This window comes from Belonocnema kinseyi, chromosome 9 (assembly GCF_010883055.1).
Source record: "Belonocnema kinseyi isolate 2016_QV_RU_SX_M_011 chromosome 9, B_treatae_v1, whole genome shotgun sequence".
NCBI classification, from domain to species: Eukaryota; Metazoa; Arthropoda; class Insecta; order Hymenoptera; family Cynipidae; genus Belonocnema; species Belonocnema kinseyi.
In genome coordinates, this window is record NC_046665.1 from 56,805,843 (window position 1) to 56,816,483 (window position 10,641).

A 10,641-nucleotide genomic window follows, 5' to 3' on the forward strand; every position below is an offset into this window, starting at 1 on the left:
TCGTGTACTTGACTGCAACCCAGTCCGTCAATGATGGGGTAAAACCAGGCTTTGTCCAATATGTCTGGGCAGACTGCTCTCATCAGATCACTTGATTGCATTCTAAAAATACGTCCATGACTGATGATATATACCGGGACAGCCCCGTGCAATAATGATCAAATAAAAATCCATCTCTAACCCTGTGACAACATTTCAACACAGAAATGTTTTTTAAATAATAATAATCATTATTATTATTAATATAATAATTTTTTTTATTTAAAATGCAATAATTGAATATTTTTATCGAAGAACGTTTATTTTTACGCCATTTTAAAAAAAAAATTGTTATAAACTTAAAATAAATTTTAAAAAAATATATTGATCATTGTAAAAATATTTAAATATTTTTTTAATGTAAATAATAATATTTATTAAAAGGAAATTTCCTTACTTTATAAATTTGGAAATTCAAAAAATCGGTAATATTATAAACATTGTCCGGTAATTATATTTCCCAAATCTTTATATTCCAAAAATTTTATAATTTCAGGAATTTTCTGTTTCCACTACATTGAACTCTAGATTCTTTTCTTCTCGATTGTTTTTGCCATAAAAGCTATTGACTGAATTAGAAAAAAATAAAACAAAAACTTAATGTTTAATTTATTTTATCCATTTTGGTAAAGGAATAACTTTAGTCATAAAACTTTTAAATCGGTTACGAATGTCCTTATTTATTCAAATTTCAAAACAAAAGCAAACTTGACGAAATAATTAAATTACAAAAAAAACATAAAATTCTGAATCGATAAATTTAATACTTTGTTTTTAGGGATATTTTGGTCACATATTATAACGAAAAATCGACAACTAATTATCCAAATATACTTATTGCCTCCATTTAAAATTTAAAAAATTGCATGACACTATTTTGCTATTACTTTTCAAAATGTATGCTACCGTAAGTTGGGACGAAGCGAAGTTTTACAATTCAAGTTTTACCATTTTTTCCAAATTACCTATAATAAAATGTTTACCAAGAAGAAGTAAATATCACATTCAGAATTGCAGAAACAAAAGCGTGCCGCTTTTCCCCACATGCACCGCTTAGCCCCATTTTAATGTTACATTGACACTATTTTGAATTTTTCAAATGAGTCCGAGGCGTAAAAAGAACTCTAATTCTAATTATTGTTCATTTTCCCTTCTTGTGAAATACATTACTACTTGGTCCACATATCAAGTATCCCATCCAGTGATTCCGTCGCATCCAGCATCCAAACGAAAGACAAAACTGATAAGCAAAAAGCTGTGTAAATTGCTGCCATGTCTTTTTCCATATAAAGTGCTACTGAGTGGAGAAGAGAGTAGCGGTCAAGACCCATCACTGTATTCAACCACGTTAACTGAAAAATAATTCAATTAATAATACATATTTTGATACCATGACGTTGTTCAGCTCTTCGCCTGGGGTGATTGCTACAGAGATTCATCAGCGACCTGTGTCGGAACGGAGTTACGGATTCAATGTATCTCTTAAATAAGCATCACAAGAATTTCCGATTGATTTAAAACTTATACAAAGACAAAACCGTTCTCAAAAATCAAGTTTTCAATTTAAAAGAAGAATGGCACAGAACTTTTGAGATAAATTGGTACGAAACTTAACTTTAAAGGTTTCATTGGAAAATGGTATCGACTTCCGAGAAAATGTAGAGACAGGTTTTTTTTTTTCGTTCGAGACGCACGTTTTCGTTTCAAATTTGGAAGAAGATAAAAAATCGAATTTTCAATTTGCTAAATCAAAACAACAAATTTTTGATTTAATAATATTATTAGAGTTCGGAAAAACGGGGAGTGATTTTTAATTCACTCAATGGCCACACTTTTTTAAATTTAAGGGTCAATAAAAAATCCAACTTTCAATTTAGGAAAAAATCAGAATTTTCATTTTAGCTATTGAGTTCAGCTATTGAGCTCAAAGCATAGGTTTGTACGCGCTAAAAAAAGAGCCTTACGTGGTGATCAAAAATCCCATTTCTCATTTTTCTTTTTAATTGAGGTTTTTCTTTCTATCCAAAAAATTGTCATCCGTCATAAGCTGTTAAGATTGATAGTTAGGTCCTTATGTCATGTTCACAAGCGACACAATTAAAAAATGAGATTATAAAAAAATCCTCTCATCTGAGTATTTATTAGAATTTCTTTACTATTCAATTCAATACACTCATTTTTGAAAATATTTGGGCACTTGTGGCATGCTATATTTTATTTAAAAACAATAGCATAAATTAGCAACACTAGCATCAGTTTTTCGATTTTAGGAAAGATTAATTTTATAGGAAATAAAAATTTCTGATAAATAATTATTCTTCAAGAGTACTTGTGTAATTAATTTATAAATGATATAATTATGTTTTTACTAAGATTCTTAGCTAAAATCGAAAAGCTTTTTAAGATTTCGGATACGTCAAATCTTAATTGCATTCAACAAGTAAATTTTGAATTAAATAGTTGAATTTTCACCTTAAAATCCAAAAATCATCAATTTTCAACAAAATAGTTTAATCCTCAACTATACATATTCATTTTCAATCAAAAAGATTAATTTTCCACCGACAAGTATTATTTTCTACCACAAAAAAGAATTTCCATCGAAATACTGAACTTAAAATGAAGAATTTTCAAAAAATTCAATTTTGAAGAAACTAGTTAAACTCTTAATAAAACAGTTAAATTTTCAATCATGAAATATTAATTCCGAACAGAAGAACATAATATTGATATTTTAATGAAAAATGATTTTAATTTTACATAAAAACAGCTCAATGCGTGCAAAAAAGACGAATTTTCCTGAAAAAGATTAATATTTGATTAAAAATAATTAATTTTTGAAACAAGGAGATGACATTTTGACTATAATAATGAATCTTTAAACCAAAAAGTTCTTTTTTAACTAAGTAGTTCAACTTTTGCTAAAGTTGAATTTTCAACAAAAATTAAAATAATTAACATTTTAACTAAAAAAGGGATTTAATTTTTATTTAGAAAGAGTTGAATTCATCCAATGAATAGAATTTTCCACAAAATAATTGATTCTTAACCAATGAAGTTAATTTTTACCCAAACAGTTTAATTTTCAACCAAAAAAGATTAAATTTCTACCGATCAAAAAAAGAAACAAAATTTGAAATAAATTATAACTTCAGGAGAAAAATAATGTTTACACAAAACCTAAGAAACATTAAAAGGAAGTAGAGTTTAAATTAAAAATAAAACAAGGAGTTTTTCTGGTCGTATAAATATAATTTTCTTAAGATTCTTGAGAAAATTGAAAAACATTTTTTATTATAGATACATGTGTTAAAAAACTATCTAGCCAAAAAAAATTGTACGGAAAATCTCTTCAAGTAAATTCTTTTTCTTAAAACCTTGCATGTGTGATTTAAGCAAAAATCATTTTAAATATACCCAGGAATTTTCAGAACTTTTTTTTTATTTTCTTGAAATCCTTCAAAACTCTTTAAAAGCTTTTAAATTTTTGGTTTCAAATTTGGTCATATTTTTAATTATTTTGAAAACTTTCTCAAAACTTCTAAATATCTTTTAAAATTGTACGATTTAAAAAAAAATGTGAAAAATATTTCAAAATTAACTTTAAATCTTGAAAAAAATCTACATTTTTAGAAACATTTTAAGTTTTATGAAATCTTTGTAAGTTTAAGAAGACTGTCAAATTAAAAAAAATGTATCTTAGACTTACTCGTCATTTATGTAAAAATATTCTAATAGGGTTGTTTCCAAAGTAAGATATAATTTTCCCAATAAATGGATCTTATAGTATATAAAATTCTAATTTTAAAGCGTCCATAAAATGTTTTTTACATATTTTTTACTATTTTTAATTCAATGTTGAAATATGAATTTTCCATGAAGATTTCGATTGGAGGGCCCCTTTGACGTCAAAGGGGTCGGATTTTCTACCAATCACAGCTCATGTGTCAGTGATTGTCAAATCTCTTTTGCGTGCCGATGTTTTTTTTGGTTATGTGCACATCGAAAATAGAAGTCGCAAAATATTGTTTACAAAAATGTCAAAGGAGGATTTCGCAAAAGCCAACAGCGCAAATCTACCGAAAATAGATATATGGTACGTATAAAGAATTCATTGAAAAAGTACTTCAATGTAGTTATGTTTACGGAAAAATTCGTAAATATGTACAATTTTTAAATGTGTTAATAATAACATACTACTGACTCTTAATCCAAATATTATAATAGGATAACTTTTTTTTTCACATAAATCTTAACAAATAAAGCTATCAAATCAAAATAGTCAGAATTAACAGCAGGCCGTGGCCTAACCTCTTTACTATGAGTTTCGTTATTTTTCGTGGTTTTCATCAAAGCCACATCGTCACATGATAGATAATTATGAGAATGTCTGAGTCACGTGACATTCACGTGACACCAATTTGAATAAGTGTTTTACCGCCTTCAATTTTTAATAATTATTTTCTGTTGAACGACTCAACAGAAAAATAAATTATAACGCAGCTTCGGTTCCGATTAAATTTATTTATTAAAAAAATTATTTTATCTAAAATCGTGAAACAACCCTATTGTGCGAAATTTAAAAAGTTTTATTTAAAATCTTCTAGGGTAAACATGGGTATTACCGACATTTAAAAAAAAATCTAGAAAAAGGAGAATATTAATTTATATGCTTATTTTTTGGTAACGAAGATGAATTGATGTGAAACGGCAGATTTTTTCCGTTTTCAGATAGTACCCAGTAACATACGAGTAATTATTCTTTGCGAAACTATTGTTATACTTATTTAAAGTTAATTTATTAAAATTCAGTGAACGACACCTTACATTCAGTGAACGACACCGCTATTGATTGTTAATTAAGAAATTACAAAGTTATTTGTAAGAAATATTATGCAATTTAGTTTCTTTAGATAATAAGGAACATTATTTTGTATAATTATGGAGGTTTTTTAAAGAAAAGACTGAGTTTTTGGCGAAAAGGAATACCTTCGATATTGTGTGGTTATGTTTATTTCATCAGTTCACGAATTTGTCAAATTCATTCGGGGGTGTCGTTGATTGATTTTTGAGGTTCGGAAATCCAAAATCAATTAAAAAGATATTGAACATTAAAGACTCTTGAATGGCGATGGCATAGAAATAAGGAAAGCAAATAGCAATCATAGCAACACGGACATGAATAAAAAATGCGTATTATACCCTAAAAACTTCCTTCTATTGGGTGTCGTTCACTGGTTTTGAAGGTATGAAAAGAATATTTCAAATATATCAAATCTACTCAAATTTGAAACTAATATTTATTGAATGATATTACTAAATATAATCATCTAACCTCTGAAAGTACTACAAAATAAGAAATACCTTTTCTTCTAACTGATGAAAAGAATTCCTGAAAATAAAATCAAGAATCTAACAACCATCGTGGCATCGTAGCAAGTGTGCTGTTCCTGCTGGCAACAAATTTTATTTTCATTTGCATTTTTTTCTAATTTTATTTTTTTTATTTCTATTTTATTTTATTTATACTTATTTTTCTTTGTTTTATTTTTATTTTATTTCATTTTATTTTTATATTTATATTATTTCATATCATATATATTTTTTTTCCTTGATAAGGGTGCTGTGTGATTGCCGAAACGTTGGTGATTATTATGTATATATTTTTATGTTTTTTATTGTGAATTAAAAATGGCGAGAATAGGGAGGACGAAAGAAATAAAAAAGAGAAGGAAGGGGATTTGGTCGGTTGCCTTCTCATTTTTCTTTCCTCCTTTTTATTTTCGTCCAAAGTAAGGATGAATAGTTTTCTTTTATTTTTTTTATTTTTTAGGGGGAAAGGAGGGGAGAGAAGTGTTCCTTTTTTCAAATTCCAAAGGGAACAATTTGTGGTGGTTGACCAAATTTGTTCGTTAGATTCTTGATTTTTTTTCAGGAATTCTTTTCATCAATTTGATTATTGGACGTTAAAAAAGGATTTTACATTGGATTGTTGTCCTATTTAAATGTCCTAAATTTTAATTTTCTTCTAACTTTCAGGGCACTTTCAAATTAACGACATGACTAATTTTTATAGTGTCAACATGTCCTTCAGTAATTTTGTACTGAATAAGTATTGAAATACAAATTACATAGATTATAGAATATTTATTCATTTACAAGTATCGATTTTATATCTTTGAAATTCTAATAAAAGCATTATCATTGCACAGTGTCGTTCACTAGAGGAGTGTCGGCTATACCCCTGTTTACTCTACATTCTGTTTTTAAGTTTTAGGAAATTATTTAAAGTTTTGATAAATCTTTTTCAATTTTCTCTTCAAATTCATAAAAAAAGTCATTAAAAATTTCCCAGTATTCTTCAGAAAAATGTTTTATTATCCTGGAAATTTTCCAAATTCTTAAGAAGCTTATTTTGTTCGAAGTTTTTTTTTAATCTGCATTTTGTTACAAAAATGACGATTTGAATAATTTTCGAACTTTTTCGAAACTCTTAAATATTTTGTAAATATTTTCAAGTTTTTTCAAAATTTGTAAAAGTCATGCAACATTAAAATTATTGTCTTAAGATTTTGCAAATTGTTCTTCGACATGTTTTAAAATCTTTAAAACTTGAAAATAATATGTAATAAATTTGTAAGGAAATTCCTTTTACTTATCTTAAAAGTATTCATTATAATATGAAATATTCAATTGAAATGAATAACTTACCCATCTGCTTGATTCTTGTGTCATGCACCAAATAGCATGCAAAAGTGGAATCCAAATTGCCCTCGTTGCCAAATTTGTTACTAATGCTGACACCAACATCTGAAATCAAAAAAATTCACTGGAATTTTTAATTTAATAATACTAATTAAAGTACTGTCTTTGTGGATTTTAAAAATTCCGGAAAATCATTTCATCTGTTTCTAGTTGAAGGAATGAGAATGGCACCTGGATCGGGAGCAACTATTCGAAATTCTGTTCTTAATGTTTTTAATCGAATTTATGACACTATTAATGATTGATATTGCACCTTAGAAGTGTGTTAAAAAATTTTTAATTTTCATTTCACTCGAAAAGTAAAACAGGTATATATACTTCCCTAAAAAATTGCAAATAATAGTACATAATGGGGCGAATGATTAAAATTACTAAATAAAATTGTAAAATTCCCGACAAAAAAATATACGAAATAATATTAAAATCCAAAAAACCTTTTATCTTCAAAATATTTCGTTATTGTCTTTTTAATAAATAAATATGATTTATTGAAGAAAATATTTTTACATGCTTGTATTCGATAAATTTTTAGATTCGGAAATCTTGCAGTACCAAATATTTTACAATTTTGCAATTTTCTGTCGGAAATTTAATTGGAAAGACTAAAAAATTCCGAAAAATAAAATTCCAGACATTAAAATACTCGAAATTATAAGATGATTAAAGCATGAAAATCACAAATTATAAAATTCCTAAAATAAAAAAATTACCGAACCGTTTGTAAAATTACAAAAATAAAAATTGGTTAAATAACAAATTCTCGTTTATTTATAATATTACCGAATAATTCAATTTGCCACCAAAAATTGCAGAATTCTAAATAGTATTCAAATTATTTATGCATTCAAATTTCAAAATGATAACAATTTCAAAAAAAGTTTCTCCATACAAGTTTTTTTCAATGTGCATAGTATTTTTTAAATAATTATGGCCCCTGCAATGAAAATCTTGTTCTTGGATTGTTCTTTTGAATTGAGAAGAAGTTTTCAATTAATTGAGATTTCAAATTCAGGCAATAATTTTTTTAAATACATTGAAATTATAATTGTTTTGGCTGAAAATATTTCATCATTGCTTTTTATTGAATCAATAACTGACTGCAGTATAAAAATCCCAAATTGAGAAATCCATAAATGAAACAATTCCCGAAAAGTTTATAATATCAAGAAAATTGAAAATTCTCGACATTCTATAATATTACCGAATTTGAAAAATATCTACAGGGAATTGCCGAAGTATAAAATATCCGACACTAAAATGCGGGGTATCATAACATTTTTAAATTACAACAATTAGAGAATTATTTTTTATTCAATCCTATTTTTTATTTAAAATACAGTAATGGAATCATTTAACAGAAATGTTGTTTTAAATGTTTAATTTTTAAATTATCGTTTGAATATTTTATTGTTAATAAATAAATAAATCATATTTATTGGAGAACATTTATTTAATTGTTTAAAATCGGGAATTTCCAGTCTGAAAATTTATTATTCAGTAATATTATAAACTGTTCAGGAATCGGGATGACTGAAAAATCCCGAAATATGAAATTCCCAATTCGGAAAATTCCCGAATAATAAAATTGCCAAAATATAAAAATCTTGAATTGGAAAATCCACAAATAATAAAATTCCCGAAAAGTTTATAATATTACCGAATTTAAATGTTCCTGAATAATAAAATTGCCGAATTATAAAATATCTGAATACGAAATTTGAAAAATTGAAGCAATTAAAAAATTAATTTTCTAAAAAATTATTTATTCATTAAAAATACCATAATCTAATATTTGTATAAGCGCAATTTTTTAACGTTGTTTTTGTTAAAATAATTATTTGAATTAAAAATACCAATAAATCTATGAAAATAGTATCAAAAATTAATTTAAAAACTGCCCCTCAATTACAAAAAAATGCATCCCTAAGTTTTTGTCGAACCTTATAACATATTCCAATCAAACTTCATAGAATTTAATTCAGTACAGATTCATCTAAAAATTTATTTTATTTATAACAAATTTTAATTATAATAATATTTTTTAAACAAATTTTTTTCAATTATTCGTATTTTAAATTCAAAAAATAACTCTAAAAACCTTTAAATATTAAAATATTTTTCTTTGTTAAACATGTTTTATTATTATATTTTTGTTAAATAAATAATTATTTTTATGGATTTTGTACGCGTCCCTGAAAACCTTATTATGCGGGAATTTTTCTATTTCGACAATTTTATAATTTCGAGTAATTTCTATTTTTTAAATTATCTTTTTTGGAAATAACGCATGGTTAGTAATTTAATTATTGTAGAAATTTTAAATTCAGTAATATTAAAAACTGTCGGGAATTCTCTATTTCGAACATTTTTACGGGAATTTTACACTAACGGGATATTTATTTTTTAGAATCTTTCAGCCGACTCAATTTTCAAAATGTCTTTGATTAACTAGAAGAACAAGAAATATGTTTACCTCGTAAATCACCAATAACTGGATAGGAGGTTCTTTTAAGGATCGTGGCCAAAGTTTGTACTCCGCAAGTAGACACAAAACGGAGAAAATAAATAGGACAGATGCATAGGACGGATCAAAAGGTGGAATATTGTCATCGTCAAAACACAAGCCGATAATGCAAATTTGCCTTATATGTGTATACATTCCGGTGGCTACTACAACTATCCAATGAAAGTTTATACAATCTATGTAGTCTTTTATAGCTTCCATATTAAATCAGAGAGGCGACAAAAAACATCTGATATTTGGTACCTGTGTTGAAAATTAATTACCTCATAATATTATGAAGAATTCATTTGATATAAAAAAGACTAAATTATTAATTTATCAATTAATGACTAACCATGAAAAACCTGCTGAGTACGCTAAACGCAAACGTTCAGTGATTTTTTTTTATATCAATGCTGATTTTTATATTTTGGTCTAAGATCTGATGACAATAGATACTTTAATTAAACTTTAATTTAACATCGTAATTTTTCCATCAATATATGAGGTTACGTTATAAAGCTGTCACGGTGCCTTGCATGAAAGGTGCGATGTTTTGATTATAGAATTTGGAACTATGTTCAGACACTATTTGTTTAGATTCAATTGTTTTTTAAACGGTCTTAGGTTTTAATTTTTTTAAACATTTTTGTATTATATTAATAACGGGCCATCTATACACTATGTGACAATTTTTTGGCTATTTTTATTTCAAACAACAAAAGTATTGTTTACCAATGAGTGGCATAACCAACCATATAATTTAACTTCAATGGAAAAAAATTAATTGATCAAAATAGTTGAACTTTTAACCAAACAGTTCAATTTTTAAGCCAAAAAGAAGAATTTTTCGAAGACTTTTCATAAAAGATGGAATATTATAAGATGTCATGCAAGACATAAAAGATTAATTTTCTAGCAAGAGACAACTTTTCAACCTGTTTGATTAAAAAAGAAGAAATTTTGACAAAATAGATTATATAGAATGAAGGAAATAAATTTTCAACAAAATATATGAATTTTCTTCCCAATAGTTGATTTTTCGACATACAAAGAATAAATTTGCAACAAAAAATCGAACAGTCGAAGTTTCGGAGAAAAAATTAATCTTAAGAACAACAAAAAAAGAATGTTTAAAAAAATGTAAATGTTCACCTGAAGGAGTGAACATTAAGAAAAAACTATAGAAAGTAGTTGAACTGGCTACCATAAAGTTGAATTTTCATTTAAAAAAAATGGAATTTTTAACCAAGTAGTTGAATTGCCAACCAAAATATTAAATTTTCCACCAAGAGAATAGTTTTTTACCTAAAAATTTTTTTGTAAACTATTAA

At 26.1% G+C, this 10,641-nt stretch overlaps 1 protein-coding gene across 1 annotated transcript; it reads right to left on the bottom strand.

Moving 5' to 3' along the window:
* Positions 1 to 162: 162 nt before the first annotated feature.
* Positions 163 to 9,857, bottom strand: LOC117179936. Its single transcript, XM_033372166.1, has 5 exons — positions 9,663 to 9,857; positions 9,278 to 9,571; positions 6,751 to 6,849; positions 437 to 1,391; positions 163 to 182 (listed from the first exon to the last, which is right to left on the bottom strand). Exons 2-4 carry the CDS (start codon positions 9,527 to 9,529, stop codon positions 1,209 to 1,211), a joined length of 534 nt encoding a protein of 177 aa, XP_033228057.1. The 5' UTR covers positions 9,530 to 9,571; positions 9,663 to 9,857; the 3' UTR covers positions 163 to 182; positions 437 to 1,208.
* Positions 9,858 to 10,641: the final 784 nt, after the last annotated feature.